We start from the raw sequence: 17,552 nt of genomic DNA, 5'->3' as shown, positions 1-17,552 counted from the left end.
AACTCTCACGAGCTTCAAAGTGAGACCGGGCAGTGGTCTACTCCCAAGGCTCCCTAGGACTATAGAATTTTTCGGATTTGTGATACTAAGAAGGTGTAAGATGAAATGCACATCCTTTTAGACTACCCAACTCTTACCCACGTCCACTCTCAATTCCCTACCGTGAGCTGCACCTTCAATCTTCTTGACTTAGTAAACCAGCCCAACTATAGCGAACTTAGAACGCTTCTTTCCTTACTCTTTATCAAAAAAATAGCATTTTACATTTAAAACCAAAACCATAATCATATCTATATTTATAAAATATAATTTTAATTAAAAAACAAAACAAAACCAAAAACACCTAAAATTACTTAATATTAAAACATATTTATATTCATACTTATTAAATATAAGTTCACGATAAAAAAAACTACACATCTAAAATTACAAAATAATGTATGATTACAAAATAATGTATGAAATTTAAGAGGCATAAAGCATAACCATATTCATATTTATAACATATAATTTTAGGTCGAGAAAAAACAACTATTCATGCACGAAATTATGGAAGGTAAATTATTTATTATATTAATTACATCAAATTGATTTATTTGCATTTTCATTATATTTTAACATTTTTATTTGATTAAAAGTATTTTTGTTAGAATATGGAAATAAGTTAATGGATTAAGACATAGAGATATATAGGAGGAGTGAAACTCTGTCTTTTTATGGATCATTGGAGGTAGAACTTTGCTTTCTTATGGATTATCAACTTATTTAAGGTGGTTAAATTTTTCTAGAATAAGAATGTTAAGTCAACTTGAATTCTCTTATAACAACCAAAAATAACAATCCTCAATACTAATTTGACAACTAAATTATGATAAATTCTATTGTATACAACAAAAAAAACAGATAACTTTGTTTACCACAATCTTTAAAATAAAAATAAAAACCAAAACTAGATAGTTTAATTTAAAAATCGTTATATAATCAGATCCCCGGTGAACGAGAGAATGCCAAAGCTAAAACATTTAAACTTCACATTCAAACTTCGCCTATCTCCAATGTTCTCCAACAATGTTTTGCTTGAAACATCGAACATTAACCTGTCCAATATTGTCACTTGCTGAAATTTTAACAGTTTTCAGAGATAGGATGAAATCTTAGAGATCAATATTGTCCCTTGTACAAGCCTCGACGGTTTCTAGAGCTGAAGGAGATATTAAGTTCAATATTGTCCCTGGTACAAATCTTTAGCTAACATCATTATTTCCCATGGTTGAAATTTTAACGGTTTTTTGGAGTTATCCAAATCTCAACAAATCCTGTATCAAAATCTTTGACCAAATATCCATTATCATAAACTCCGGATTCCATTATTTTTTTTACATAGACCGAACATTGCTTACCTGGAATACAATTTCAGAATTATTCTTCACTTGGTTTCAGCCACGGTTTTTTGGAGTTATCAAAATCTCAACAAATCTTATATCAAAATCTTTCACCAAATATCCATTATCATAAACTCTGGATTCCAATATCTCTTTTACATAGACCGAACATTGCTTACATCGAATACAATTTCAGAATTATTCTTCACTTGATTTCAGCCTTATAAGAAATGAACAGGAGGGGGTGAAGCATGGCCCCTTATTATTTATTTCTAGGTACGAAATAATTGTATATAACTTCAATTACATTATTTCTTTATGAAAGCCTAGGCAACAATTTTATATAACTTCAATTACAATATTTATTTATTAAAGCCTCATGCATCCCACTTTGGTTGTGCATGATATTATGACCGAGAAAAACTACAGAACCTATATTTAAGCAATAGCTTAAATTATAATTCGACGATGCTTCGTATTCTTAAGCAGAAGAATCCGTTGTTCTGCCTAGGATTTAGCCCGAAATAGGGTTGAGAATGTACATTTTGCAACCATGTGAAGGAACGTATGATGTTAGGCTGCCACTTACATTGCGATATTTTTGCTGCAATGTCAAAATAGAAGAAAGTCACTATCAGGCCACTCTCTAACAATACATCTGCAATCTACCCTCTCAAACCCCTTTTAGGATGCATTGACTTGATCCAGAGATTGAGCCTTCAGGTGCTCCCAGACACAAGTCCCAGATCAGCAGCTCACACTTACCAATGCTTTACATATTTGCCTCATACACTTTGGCAATTGTTGGGTTCAGACTTTGGGAAGCCCTATAACCAAGCTGAGCTGCTGATTAGAGTATTGTGTGTCAGGGCAGATGAAGGTTTGTTCTCCGCAATGCATCCAAGAGGGTATTTGTGCCCAATTGTTTCAGTGAGGTACGTATAAGATTATGTGAAACCCCACAGAAGTACCCAAACTTCTTTGTGGTACTTGTAATAATGATGTGGAAAAAGGAATATAATACGGAAAAAAGAGTAAGTAGTCATACAGTCCACAAGTTTTTAGCTTGAACAACTGCATCATTGGGTAGGCCAATGTCAGTCCATTTGGCGGTAATAGATGCCGACGAACCACTTCTGTTCCATAGGACTATGGCAACTCTGCTGTTGGACAGCGGCCCAGCCCAAACCTGCATACGTTCAGAAAATATGTCAGATTTACCATACATAAATTGAAAATGTAATGTATATGCAAATTTGGTATTTTTTTGGAAAAAATATGATAGTCTGGGTATTTGAACTGTTCTTTTTATAATGGAAATGGACTTAACACCACTAAAAACCAGGAGCGCCCAAAATCCTGATTTCCAAAAAATTCTACCAAAATCAAATGGAATTTCTTTTGTTTAAAAATTACATATATCTATATAATTTGACATGATGAATGATTATATACCGCACGGTATGAAATTTATAAATCCAGAGAGTGAATTAATCTCCATGGAAATTAAATATCTAACCTACAAATGAATTCATACCTCAAGGTCTCCTTGCTTGCTGACTTTTTTGCCTTGAACTCCTAATGAATCTGCAACAATCCAATACAGTTTGTAGATATCGAATAACACGATCAACTCTGAAATATACACTTCGATAATTTTCTTGCAATTCTATAAACCTGACCTTGGTTGACACTAATGACATCCTCGTTGCCTAAAATCGCTAGAGTTTCAGACGATGCAGACCTTATATCACATCCAATCACCAGGGGTGCCTGTAGGATATCCGATTTCATTATCTTTCAGCAGTAGATCATGAAAGTACAAAGCTTATGAAAGAGATTGTCAATTTATAACTTGTAAATAGGACGTATAGAGAGGAGTGAACTCGTTGAATCTCCATCAACTCTTCTGTTATCATTTCCTTTTCCGTGTTCTATTCTATTCCTTTTCCCTTTCGATTTGTTCTTTTCTAGTCTTGTTTTTCGTTCAGCTATTATCACAAAGCTCTATAATAATCTATTGCTAATTTTTCAATTATTTATTAAGTTTCTAACCAGATATTTTAGAAGTTGTAGATTGTTACCTTCATTAAAGCCCATATGCTGAAGTGTGACACATATTCGTTAGTGTTCAAATTGGTATTTCCAACCTCCAACATGTCAGGATCTGGTTCAAGGAATCAAAAAATACAAAGTGCAAATTGGAGATCTCAGATTGGAATTCCTCATAGAATTATTAGCATCAGCATTATGACCATTTACAAGATATCCAATGAGTTTTTAGTTTACCGTTCCATCCACCAGGCCCTGCATATGCTGCCCACTCGTTATTCTGATCAGCTATTGATGTGATGCTAAGAGAAACCATTTAAAATCAGGTTATTAAAGTGGAAAATTACATAAAACACCAGAATGTATATTGCTCAATTTCAAACATTTAGAAGACGCTATTCTTTCCATGAATCTATTCACTCTCTCACATTTCCCAATTATCTTTAATGTCTCCTGTAGTTCTCCAACTGTTTGCTAGTTTGGGTGCCCAAGTTGCAGGATTCTCCTGACCCCTGCAGAATCAATATACAACAAACCAAGCTTTTGGGTTACCATGCTTTTTCGATTAAACTCAGACACTTCTGTTTACAAACGCCCCTTACCATTCACACATTGAATAGAATATCGGGTGGCCTGCCTCGCTAAGAGCCTTACTCATTTTTTGGTACCTGTATATTTCCCAGATGACACGGATATTAGATAGAACTCTAGACACATGTATATGGAATTCCATACTAATATTAGATAGAATTATAACACAAGTATAGAAATAGATAGAATTCTAGACACATGTATGGAAAGCCTGTCCATGGAATTCCATGCTAATATTAGATAGAATTCTAACACAAGTATAGAAAGCTCGTCCATCAAACACAAGTAGAGATAGTGTGTACCTATCGTAAACATTTATTCCCTCATTATTGCAGTTATCATATTTCAGATAGTCTATCCCCTGAACATAGCCACCCTTGTTAGTATTGCTGATGGGATGCTTCAACAAATCTATGATAAGAAATGAGAAAATCTATTGACAGGAAGTTACCCATGATGCAAACGTTCTAGCATCTTGCTCCTCGTGTCCAAGGGAACCGGGCATGGTAGTAGCGCATGTAAGGGTTCTGGCCAAGTATACCAAGCACAAAATTAACTGAATCAGCAAGAAAAAACGAGGAAAATAAGATTATTGACCTAGTAAAACATGGTTTAATTGATCTAATCTAACATATTAAACTGACCCAGCATCAGAATATATTCCAAGCTTGAGTCCCTTAGAGTGTACGTAGTCTGCCAGTGCCTTCATGCCCGAAGGAAATGTTGAAGCTTTAGCAACCAGATTACCCTGACAATATGGAAGTTCTGTTGATCAACAATTACTGCCTCCAACTAAATAACTCAGTCTAAATCAAGGGAAAAACGCTATAATTTGACTCTTATCTGTTATGTTGAAACTATTCTAATACCTGCGCATCTCGGCTCAGCTCAGCCCAAGTGTCATCTGAATCAGTTTAACAATATAGAATTAGCTACTTGGTTACTGGTTGTTAGTTCGTAAACAGAAGACATGAAAAATATGTCAAATTACCTATATTCACATACTCATATCCGACCCTTGATAATCCAGTGGAAACAAGTGCATCAGCTGTATCATGCAAATTCACAAGAAGCACTGAATTAGAAATCCTATTTTGAGTGAACTATAAAGATTCATTATAATGAAAAAAACCAGCCCCAAAAGATGACTGTTTACAAGCTAGATAAACAAGCTACCTGTTTCACGAAAAATAGTTTCATCGATGTTCCAGCCAAAATGATTGTAATTGTTCCATCTGCGTAACTAAACACACCCACGTCAATATAGGCTTGTATCACAATTATATATCATTATAGCAGAGAGTCCTAGAATACCTTACCCCATCGGAGGCGTTCTGCCAAGCCCATTGGATGATAAGTGCCTGTGAATTGTACCAGCTGCATTGGCCCGATTCCACAAGCCAATTACAAAAAACCCCACCAGCAAAACAGATGCTATCTTCATATTTTCCTGATAGGAATAAGTCCACCGAACTGTTTCTATGATACGCAATCCTAAACTGGCTTATATGGCTATTATGGGACTCTGATTCTATGGGACTCTATGATTCTAAGCCTACTGGCTTTTATACATAGTGTGGGGCTCCGTGATCTCGTTTTTTGGGGTTGATTAATAGGAACATGGCCTGATAGCACTAAAGTTGGCCTGATACCACTAAAGCATCCTAATCCACCGCGAAAGCATGCTAATTCGATAATCGAATAAAGAAAATCATTATTGTCACAATTATTTTATTTTCAATGTTTTGTCATGTGATTCGCCGTAGGAGTTCCTATTTCAACGCTAGGCCGATAGGGCGCCGTTGACTTTTTTTCTAATTTGGATAGCGCATCGCTGGCTTTATTTCATATTTTTTTTAATTTAATTGAATGGATCAGATTTAACCTGTGCAGATATACATAGAATATACTTCGTCTGACTCTCAGATCCATGGGTGTGGAGCGAGGGAGAGCGAAACGATGGAAAATAAGATACTTAATTTTGTGGCTGTTAAATTTGGAAGAAGGCGGCTGCGGCGGCGGCGGTACGAAACGAACCACTTATGACGAACTGCGCGGAGATCTTATATTCCCCGTTAGTTACATGAAGATCTTATAGTCCGCGATCTGTGCGTTTTAATATTATCTATAGCAAATTAACTTATCAATTAAAGAAAGCTTGCGATTTTTATATTAATTAATGAAAGCTTCTCCGTGCTAGCCATTCCCGAGATATCGTCAGGTATTTGCTATTTCTCCAGTAAAAACATGACAGTCATTTACAACTTCAATATCCACTGCACGTCATTTTAGATAGACCTCCGCATCTGTAACGCTACAGAGTATGAACGAGGCTTCTGCTGCATTTCTTGCTAGAATTATGAGGAAGTTTGGTATAAGAAATTCTTGAAAACTGTGTTATGACTCATGAGTGACGCTTAAGAATTGGGAACCTCGTTTTTAAGGCTTTATAGCACTGTTAGGCTCTACCACGGCTAACCCTCCGGTCTGTTCTGAGTCCTGACCTCTGTGTTATTCGCCGTTGCAACCGTCGGAAATCGCAGAAACACAATGTATCCCATGACGCTCTCCCAACTTAAAACCATATCATGAAAGTATGTAATTATAAAAAGAAATTTTTTGAAAATTAGGTTATTTGGAAAATCTATTCTTACGATCACATGAGATATAATTATTTTATAAATTTTAAAAAGTCAATTATAACATATATGCTGAGAATTGAACTCACGCAATTCAAAAGAACTAATTCTTTACCAATTAATTAAAATATCTTAAATTAATTAAAAAATATAATATTTTTTAAATTATAAAATGGAATACTATTATTAATTTTATCAACATCCTAGTGGGTAGATGATATTTGGATAATACAAAGCATTTTAATTATATTGTTTGACTGCATAAGTAAATTTTTATGGGTTAAATCTAATTTAAATAAAATAATAATATTTATATTAAATTTATTTTTTAAATTGAATAAAAGGATTAGATAATAAATGAGTAGTTTATTTTTTTTTCTTTTTATTTTTTTTGGAGTATTTTTTAAATAGCAATGTTTTTCTATTAATTATATTATTAAGATCTTAATGATGTAATTATTACGAAAGATATTATTAGTTACAATATGGATCCCAAAAGTCTTAGAACTAGTATTTTTAAAGTTCACTTTTAATAAGAATAGGTAAGGGCTTGCATGTTTGAGTAGGTAGTTTTCACAATTCAAGTGATTAGAAGTTTTTTAGGGTGTTGAATTACATGTTTGAATTTGGTAGTTTATACAATTTAAGTGCTTGATAATTTTAGAGGTATTAAATTTGAATAAAAACATTTTCGGAAGAAATCACATCAGAAGAATTAAGTCGACGCGTTTCGAACCAACCTAGTGATTCATCATCAGGGCAAGATGTGATATTCGTATTTAAGCTTTTGTGATCTATATTCTGAATAAAAACATTTTCGAAAGAAATCACATTAGAAGAATTAAATCGACGTGTTTCAAACCAACTTATGTGGTTTATCATCAGGACAAAATGATGAACCACATAGATTGGTCTCAAAAGCGTCGACCTAATTCTTCTATGTGATTTCTTCCAAAAATATTTTTATTCAAAATATAAATCACAAAAGCTTAAATACAAATATCGTATGTTATTATACATTCAAAAATATAATTTAATAAACAAAAAAATTACCATTTTCAAAAAATTGAATCTTATATTTTAAAAAACAAAAAATAACTAAACCATAAAATAGTGAAACAACCAATAAATAATAACTAATATAAAATTTAAATATATATCTTTTTAAACTTAAAAAAATTACTATGCAAACAAAATTTAGAAATCTCTTAAATTCAAAACACACAAACCATATTTAAATATTTAAAATAATAATTATCGAGATAGTTCTATTTAATTCTGATATAAACTAAAATGGACAAGTCTATTAAAGTAGATCAGCTATTAAACCTAGTAAACCACACCTATGAAACTTATATACCTAGGGTAATTGAGTTGGTGGACGAATGAACATCCGTGCAAACGTATCATCTATTGAATTGGTAAAACTATCGTAAATGTGGGTCCAACACGTCGAGAGCAACCGTTTAAAATGGGCATCCACACACAACCACTGATGTGTAAAATTTAAAATGTTTAAAGAAAATTTGAAAATCCCAGAGCTATGACGACCAGAAATCCATTGATTCGTTCAAGTGTCGAATGTTAAAGGGAATCCAATTTTTGCTTTGCTAGATTTGTCCACAAATTTTCGGAGCTTTCTTGGGTGAGCATATAATGTCATTTTTATATTTTAAAATAAGCTTTTATAAATTATTTTATAATCTTTCACTTTACGATTTTTTCCATTTTATTATTTTATAGTTTGTTATATTAATCTTAGATTTCATATATTAATATATTAGTTTAATATATTAGATTTATAATATAGTATATATTAAGTTAATAGGTATGTCATATATCAATTATAATTAATTACGGTCAACTATGGTCTATTATGGTCAATCATGGTAAATATGAAAATCAATCATGGTAATCCATGGTCCAACATCATATTGTTAAAAATATTGTTCTATATGAATATCAACCTTATGTGAACTATGGTCAACCATGGTCAATGGTGGTCAACCATCATCAACCATTGCCAACAATGGTCAAACATCACATTTTGATAAAGATTGTCTCAATATGAAAATCAATCATGATCATCCATGGTCACATTGTGTCGGCCAACCATGGTCAACCATGTTCAATCATGGTCAACCATGGTCAACCATGGTCCAACATCGCATCGTGACAAATATTGTCTAAATCTTAAAACCAATCATGGTTAATATGAAAATCAACCATGGTCAATCATGGTCAGTTGTGCTCAACCATGGTCTAACGTCACATTTGTGACAAATGTTGCCTGAATATGAACATCAACCGTATGTGAAGCATGGTCAACCATGGTCAATGATGGTCAATCATCATCAACCATTATCAACCATGGCTGAATGTCGCATTTTGACAAAGATTGTCTCAATATGAAAATCAATCATGATCACATTGTGTTAAAGATTGCCTCATGGTCCAACGTCACATTGTGACAACCATGGTCAACCTTGGTCCAACATCGCATTCTGACAAAGTTTGTCTTAATATGAAAATCAACCATGGGAAATCATCGTCAATCATGGTCAACCAAGGCCAAGCAAGTTCCAATGTCCCATTATGAGAAAGATTCTCTCAATATGAAAATTGATCATGGTCAACCGTGGTCAACGATGGTCCAACAATGCATTCTGACAAAGATTGTATCAATATGAAAATCAACCACGGTTAACCGTGGTCAACCATGTTTATTTTAGGGTTTATAAAATTTATCTTAGGGTTTATATAGCATAGGTTTACAATATTAATCCCTTTGGTTTATTAATGCCTTGGGTTTATTAAACTAAGGGTTTATCAATCCCTTGGGTTTATTAATCTAAGTGTTCTTATTCCTAGGGTATAATATTATTGATATGGTTTATAATCTTAAAATCAATCATGGCCAACCATTGTCTATCATGGTCAATCATTGTTAAAATGAAAATCAACCATGGTCAGTCACAGTCAATCATGGTTAACCATGGTCCAACATCACATTGTTACAAATATTGTTTCAATATGAACATTAACCTTATGTGAACCATCATCAGCCATGCTCAACCATGGTCAATGATGGTCAACCATCATCAACCATTTTTAACCATGTCCCAACGTCACATTTTGATAAAGATCGTCTCAATATGAAAAACAACCATGGTCATCCATGATCAATAACCATGGTAACAATGTGTTGGTCAACAATGTTCAATCATTGTCAACCATGGTCCACCATGGTCAAAAGTCGCATTCTGACAAAGATTGTCTCAATCTTAAAATCAGCCATGTTCTATCATGGTCAGTATGAAAATCAACCATGGTTAGTCATGGTCAACCATGGGCAAATGTCACATTGTGACAAATGTTGTCTCAATATAAACATCAACCCTATGTGAATCATGGTCAACCATGGTCAATTATGGTCAATCATTATCAACCATTGTCAACCATGGTCTAACATCACATTTCGACAAAGATTGTCTCAATATAAAAATCATCCATGGTCAATAACCATGGTCACATTATGTTAAGGATTGTCTCATGGTCCAACGTCATATTGTGACAACCATGGTCAACCTTGGTCCAACCTCACATTCTAACATAGACTATCTAAATATGAAAATCAACCATCATCCATTGTCCAATCTCGCATTGTGGGAAATATTCTCTCAATATGAAAATCGATCATGGTCAACCATGGTCAACCATGCTTCAATAGCGCATTGTGACAAAGATTGCCTCAATATGAAAATCAACCATCATCTTCCATGGTCAACCATCTTTGTTTTAGGGTTAATAATATTTATCTTAGGGTTTATATAGCTTGGGTTTATAATATCAATCCCTTGGGTTTATTAATCTAAGGTTTCATATTTCTAGGGTATAATAATATTGATAGGGTTTATAATATTATTCTTAGGGTTTAATATAAATCCCTTGGGTTTATAATCCATTGGGTTTATTAATCCCTTCATTTATAATAATTTCAATATGGGTTTGTGACAAATGTTTTCCCAATATGGAAAGCTATCATGGTCAACCATGGACAACCAAGGTCAATCATGGTTAGCCATGGTCAACCATGTTCAAACATGGTCCAAATTGCTCAAGCATGGTCGACCATGGTCATTTATTGTTTACCATTGTCCTAAACCACATTGTGACAAAGATTGGCTCAATATGAATATCAACCATGGTCAAACATTGTCAACCAAAGTCAAACGTCGTATTATGAGAGAGATCTTCTCAATATGGAAATAAATCATGGTCAACCATGGTTAATAACATGGTTGTTCGCGATGGTGTCTGTGCACTCAATGGTGACATCCTGTTGAAAGCGAACTCTTGCCTCCGTTGCATCCAGGTACACTGATACAACCCCTCTATCCAACTCGTTTGATAGCATGCGCATCATCGTCTTGGGTGTTGTCGGACTAGCAACACACTGATGCATAGTGTCTATGCTAATCTCCAAGTGTGTGCTGGTGGTCATGCACATCAACTGTCAAATTGCATGTTCAACCCCAATCAAACTCAGTTCTTGTCTTCGTCTCGGTCAGTGTGTCGAATGGGTGGGATCTCATGCATGTGCACAATGGCATGCATGCTATTTAATTCCCTTGCATGTTATCAACATCACTTCTCACCTTGTTTACTCTGTGCCAGCTACTGGGATTGATCTATAACTTTTATAGGCACAGTTTCATCCATCTATGCATTTTTCTCCCCCTGTTGTTCATGTTCCTACTGCAACTCATTCTCTCATCTGTGCAACTCTTGTTCTTCTTTGAGTTGCTACTTTAGCACATGCAACTCCTTCTTTGTTCCTTTCTCTGCTTCGTGCGATCATCCTGTCTCGGTGTCACCTCAAAGCCTATCCCAAAAGCTGCTTTCGTCATGAGTGGATCTGCTTTGAACTTCCAGCTTTCCTCCACCTCTATGTTGTCAACAACCCTCCTCTTGCATTTATTGTGTGTAGGTGTGCTACCTACTGTTGTTGCTGATGGCACTGCTCATTGTGATGCTACTGTCATCTTACCTTGATGTCCTTTTCTACGAACAAATTGATGTCTTCATAGGTAGGCAACCTCATAGACACTTGCTTGGCTGCAATCCCTATTGTGCTCTCAACTGTGTCCTTTGAATCTGCTCTCCTGAAGGCCATTGTACTTGTGTTGCTAAGAGAAAAACAAACACCTATGATGCCGAGAGACATAGAAACACTCATGGCAACCAATTTGTCAATTGAAAACCAAAACAAACTTGAGGACTGACTTGCAACATACCTGTGTGATTGATCATGAAGGTTGCGCAATTTCTACCGGGAGATCGAGAGACTAACTGCCAAAATTGTGCAAGGCACAATTCAAACTGTCACGAGGCTGATTGACTGTTGGAAATGCACAATGCACAGTCCATCCTGGCCTGCTAAGGACTGAAATTGCATAATATGCAATTCTAGTCAGCAGTGACATGCAACCAGCAAACTGCATTGCGTAGTTTCTGGGGCCAATAGGACACTGCCTCCAAGAATTATGCAACGCAAGCCTCTAGGTCAGTGTTGAGCCAAACTTGCACAATTTCTGGAGGGAAGGAAGAGCCTTCACTTCCGGAAATGCGCAGTGATAGCCAGTAGGGCACGGTTCGGGCCACGACAGCCTAGGTCGGTCGACGGGTGACTGAAAACGAGAAGTCTGAATGCATGTTGAGATGAGTGCAAACAAGAGTGAATGCTCATACATGCAAACAACAAGTGCAGGATTCAGAAAATAGGAAATCATGCGTGTGTGTGAAGCGAGTCGCCACAACAGTGACCGTTTGTGCAAAAACAATTTCATGCATGTGACAGTAGTGAGATGCGAACGAAAACTGAAACAGTGTTTCTACAAGGTAACATACATCAAAACGACAATGAGTAGTCACTGAAACCAAGTAGACAACACTCACACAAAGCGAAACACAAAAAGAGACAAAAATGCAACGCAAGACATGAAAGGTGGGCTTACCCTGAAACAACTTAGTTGAATGTGCCATTGACTCCTAGATGCAATGTGGGATGTCAGAGCTACAATTTCGATGTGAGGAATGAGCTCTACAACATCCAGTTGATGAGTTTTGATCAAATCGATGTTGGGACGCGTATGCCACAAATCTGGGGAAAGAGACACTTGGCGAGAGGTATCTGAAATGATCCTTGCATGTAACCTCTAGCTACTAAAGATATATCCTTGAATCAAGGGATGCCTTTCATGTTGCCTTAGGAGAAGCAGTCCATGCATGCAAATCAGTTTTGCTCGGACCGGAGGGAACCAGTCAACCTGAAGGCACATGCATCGGTTTGCGAGCCTGAGATCAAAATATGCGTAGTTTCTGGGTTGAGCAGAGATGGTTTTCCCAGAGGAATTGCACAATTTCTGGGAGGAACAGGTGAATGTCTCCTAGGATTGCACAATTTTTGGGCTGAGCAACTATCTTGTATCAGACCTCGCAATTTTCTCAAGGAAGCCTGTCTGACTACATCTCGCAATTTCTAAGTTGAACAACTGTCCTGGGTAGATTTGTGCAATTTTTGCTAGCTACTAGGCTAGATGTCCCAGAGGGATAATTTCTGGGATCAATAGGTGAGTGCTTCCCAGAATTGCACAATTTTTGGGCTGAGCAGCTGTCCTGGGATGAATTGTGTGATTTTTAGAGGAAGATTGTCCAGAAGAATTGCACAATTCTAGAGCCCAGCTGGGTTTGCGCAATTTTTGGAGGGAAGGTTGGTTCCCCTCCAGAATTTCACAATTCCCAGAGGGAGCTAGTCAACCAACAACTAGCATTAAGTCTGAAAAGCAGCCTATGAAGGGGGTGGAACAAACTTGCATACACAGGTTGACAAGACTCTATGAAACAACTAAAGCTGATGTGCTTGACAGTACGAGACATGCCACTAAGGATGGTCGTTAGGGAGGCTCCAAAACGAAGCTAAGGAATAATTTTGGAGGGTGGTTGTAGCTGCTACAACACTTGGCGACACACTAGTAGAACTCTAGCTCTCTGAATGGACCTTGTTCGTGGAAAGGAAGTCTAACACCTTCACAAGTATTGTTCAGTTCTTTGTTCATCTTGATTTCCACACTTGCTTGATTATAAGATGTAACATCCGCCAAGCTCTTAGTTGATCGACACACATTCCAATCGAAGCCAACATTGTTTTTGTGATTGCAGATTAGGGGTATATTGGTGCACAAGCAGTATAGTTGTTGGAGTTTTAGTTTCATCTCTAGTGTTTCTCTGTTGCCAGCATGCCTGGACAGTACCCCAACGGAGTCATGCAGAAACACAAGCATTGCTCCACTACCAACGAGCCTGGTCAGTACCCCGGCAAGTTTTTCGAAATTTTTCACTTTTTCATTTTTTCATTTTTCATTTTCATAACTGTGCATAACACTTATTCATTTTAGAGGCAGAAGAGGGATCACAACTTATTGAGAGTAGAAGAGATTGTTCATTCATAAAAATAGTTTATATATGCCTTTGACATGCTTGTTAAGTTTTCCCCCTTCACCTTACTCTACCTGACTAAGCTGACAAGGATTAACCCAAAAATAGCCGACTAGAGTAGGTGATACTAGTTAGCATACAAACATTGTCTTTTCACAAAGGTTCACTTTAACTAGAGTAGGTGATACTAGTTAGTGCGTAAGCACTATGTTTTCACCAAGGTTCACTTCGAACAATATGTATTTTCCATTGATGTATCGTGGACTAAGGACAACAAGTTCTTACATAAGAGAGCAGAAAATAGATAACCAAATGTTGATAGTTGTACAATTCCTCTTCTACTTCACCCAGCCTGTTTGAAGAGTCGCACATGATCCATAAGAAACTAACCTATGGAAAATAACAAGCAAACAAACCAAAAAGAAAAGAAAGAAGTAGAAGCAAATGTGAATGCAAAGCAAGTAAGCAAACAAGAAAGCAAACACACAAAGAAAGAAGCAAATCTACATGCAAGCAAATAACTCAAAAGAAAACACTACTCCTACTCCTAAGATAACAATGCATGGGCCTAATCAAGTGAAGTGATATTTCCAAAGCTGCCAACGACGCATTGGTCGACCCATGTTGGTAAAGGCATGGGGAGTATGGTAGATAAATGCATCCATCGATACTACTTTGGTCCCTAACTTCATTTCCCTGCTCATTGATCAGATGAGAGGTACTTCCCATGAGTCCCGGACTACATGGGTAGGATGCATCGACAGGAGAACTAATCAATCCTGTCCTCACAAGAGAACACATCAATCCTTCTACAATCGCCATGGAGAACACATCAATCTAGGCTGCCATGGAGAACACATCAATCCAGGCCTCACAAGAGAACTAATCATCCTGCTACACAGGAGAGCGAATCATCCTGTTCCACAAGAGAGTGAATCATCTTGTCCCACAAGAGAGCAAATCATCTTGTTCTAGTGCACACCACCAGGGGAGGGTGAGTCACCCTATGGTTGTATGTTGTTCCAGTAAGAACCGCAAGCCCTCAAAGCTCCCAGAGCTCAATGTATGCAACATGCAGGACCCTTGTACAAGGGTTTCTTGTCGACTCCAAGTCGTTTGCGAAAATCACAGATTAGATCTTTCGTCGGGTTTTTGACAAGGTGTATCGACCTGTACATCATCTTAATGTGATGGAGCCTCCTTGCTCATCAGCTTACCATATCCTAGATGATGTCTATTTGTTGGAGCAATTGACGAACACAAGGTTCCTCAATAATTGAATCCCACCTTTGGTTGTTACAGAGAATCATAGTGGTATCCAATGTAGATCCAAATAGCTCACTGAAGAGCTTTCGCAACCATACTGCCTCACACGAGGTCATGCTTGCAACAATATATTCTGCTTCAGCAGTGCTCAAAGCCATCAACTTCTGCTTCCTGGTCATCCAGGATATCGAAGCAGATCCCAAGGTGAAACAGCACCTGAAAGTGCTCTTACGGTCCACCACACTGCCTGCCCAATCAGCATCAGTATATCCAAGTAGTCTCACATCTCCGATAGTGTATATTAACCCATTGTACCATGAAGATATCTCAGAAGACTCTTGGCATCAATCCAATGATTCTCAACCAAATATGAGCTCTCAATGCTAACTGCAAAACATATGTTCGAATGGAGGTTCACCAATAACATCAATGCGAATGAGTTTATGAAACTCAGAGGCATTTCCCAAATCTGGTTCGACATCAGTACCATATAACTTCTAAAAGTTAAGATCCTCGAGGTAGTCACAGGCTTGCAGTCCATCATACCGAATCTTTCCAATATCTTTACCACATATTTTCCTTGAGATAGGGAAATTTCCCTTGACTTCTGCCACACTTCAAGTCCTTGGTCCTTAATTTCAAATTCAGAAGCCAACTCCCTCTTACAATTGTGAATGAGAGGGTTTGCACCTATTAGAAAGATGCCATCCACATACAACACCAGTATGAGAGGCTTGTCATCTTCAACCTTAAAGTAAAGGTTAGGATCAACTTCACTCCTAGTGAATCCCAGCTTCATCAAGTAGCTATCGATCCTCTCATAACATGCTCAGGGTGCTTGCTCCAGCCCATAGAGAGCCTTCTTCAACCTGCATACATGAGATTTTCAATCATAAATATCAAATCCTTTGGGTTGCTCCACATAGACCTCTTCTTTGATCGAGCCATGTAAGAATGCAGTCTTGACATCCATCTGATATAGGTTCCATCCTTGTGGAGTGGCAAGGGTTATGATTGAGTGGATGGTCGTATATCTAGCAACAGGTGCAAATATCTCATCATAGTCTATACCTTCCTTTTGGGAGAAACCACGAGCAACAAAATGAGCCATATACTTTTCTGTACTTTCATCTACTGCATGCTTTATCTTGTAAATCCATTTGGAAGTAACAACTGTCTTGTCCTGGGGTTTGGGAACTACCTCCTAGACATCATTCTTCATGATAGACTCATTTTCTTCGGTCATAGCATCCTTCCATACTTGATGCTTGACGGCGTCTGAGAATGATGATACCTATTAGGTTTCTTACTTTCACGAAAGGTTCATCGAGGTGCAACATGTCCTTCAGCATCATCAAGTAGCCCCCTAAGCCATGAAGGCCTCTTCCTAGAAGAGGAAGGCTCATGTGGAGGAGGATCAATCGGATCCATGGGTTCTTCTACATCAGGCATTGATTCATCATCCTTTTCTTTCGGTTCCCTGGTGTTGGCTTCTTGAGAGCTCCTCAAAGTCGGAAGATTGTTCACCTTGCTGAGAGCCACATCTTTGTCAAAGGTGAAATCATGAATAATTATGACTTCCCTTTGACTGACTACATAGATTCTATAGCCTTTAGTATTTTCACCATAGCCCACGAAAATTCCCTTCTTTCCAGATGCACCCAATTTATTTATTTTCTCTTTCAGCACATGAAAATATACAGGGCTTCCAAAAATTCTAAAATGAGAAACATCAGGTTTCTTACCGGTGAACTTTTCTTCAGGAGTCTTGGAACCCAATGCTATACGGCAGTGTTTGTAGTTTCAACCCATAGAAACTTCGGAAGTCTTTGATCATGTAGCATGGCCTGGACAACTTCCACAATTGTGCAGTTATTCCTTCCTACCACACCATTCTGCTCAGGAGTATGTGGTGTAGTAGTTTCCCTCTTAATGCCAGCCTCAGATATGCCTGAGTGAACCAACTGTAATATATCAGAGGTCTTGCTTTGGCTTGAGGGGAACGTCCCCTTTTGAGCTTTCCTTCGGCACATCCCGGACATATACCTTCTTTCTCTACTTGGAATTCGGGTATCCCTGTTACCAACCTTCGATGCCAAAGTTCGGACTGAAGAGTTGTGTCACA

The 17,552-nt window shown here is 37.1% G+C and overlaps 1 protein-coding gene across 1 annotated transcript; it reads right to left on the bottom strand.

Moving 5' to 3' along the window:
* Positions 1-1,773: 1,773 nt before the first annotated feature.
* LOC149208853 (alpha-galactosidase-like) lies at positions 1,774-5,469 on the bottom strand. The gene is made up of 15 exons (XM_089394161.1): positions 5,345-5,469; positions 5,202-5,260; positions 5,017-5,073; positions 4,895-4,929; positions 4,670-4,773; positions 4,477-4,552; positions 4,328-4,386; positions 4,037-4,102; positions 3,863-3,946; positions 3,672-3,736; positions 3,467-3,549; positions 3,065-3,155; positions 2,920-2,969; positions 2,431-2,571; positions 1,774-1,986 (listed from the first exon to the last, which is right to left on the bottom strand). The coding sequence occupies exons 1-15, from the start codon at positions 5,467-5,469 to the stop codon at positions 1,897-1,899; spliced, it is 1,185 nt and encodes a 394-aa protein (XP_089250287.1). The 3' UTR covers positions 1,774-1,896.
* Positions 5,470-17,552: the final 12,083 nt, after the last annotated feature.

Source organism: Pinus tabuliformis, chromosome 1_2 (genome assembly GCF_031772625.1).
Source record: "Pinus tabuliformis cultivar Carrire ecotype Pingquan chromosome 1_2, CPIR1, whole genome shotgun sequence".
Lineage (NCBI taxonomy): Eukaryota > Viridiplantae > Streptophyta > Pinopsida > Pinales > Pinaceae > Pinus > Pinus tabuliformis.
This window is presented reverse-complemented; position numbering and strand designations above follow the sequence as displayed.

Bases quoted from the DNA above. Each gene is read 5' to 3' on its own strand.
- LOC149208853 (XM_089394161.1), bottom strand. From the start codon at position 5,469: ATGAAGATAGCATCTGTTTTGCTGGTGGGGTTTTTTGTAATTGGCTTG. The intron at 3,550-3,671 runs GTAAACTAAAAA...TCCTTGAACCAG, and splicing joins AGGGCCTGGTGGATGGAACG to ATCCTGACATGTTGGAGGTT. The intron at 1,987-2,430 runs GTATGACTACTT...TTGACATTGCAG, and splicing joins AAGCTAAAAACTTGTGGACT to CAAAAATATCGCAATGTAAG.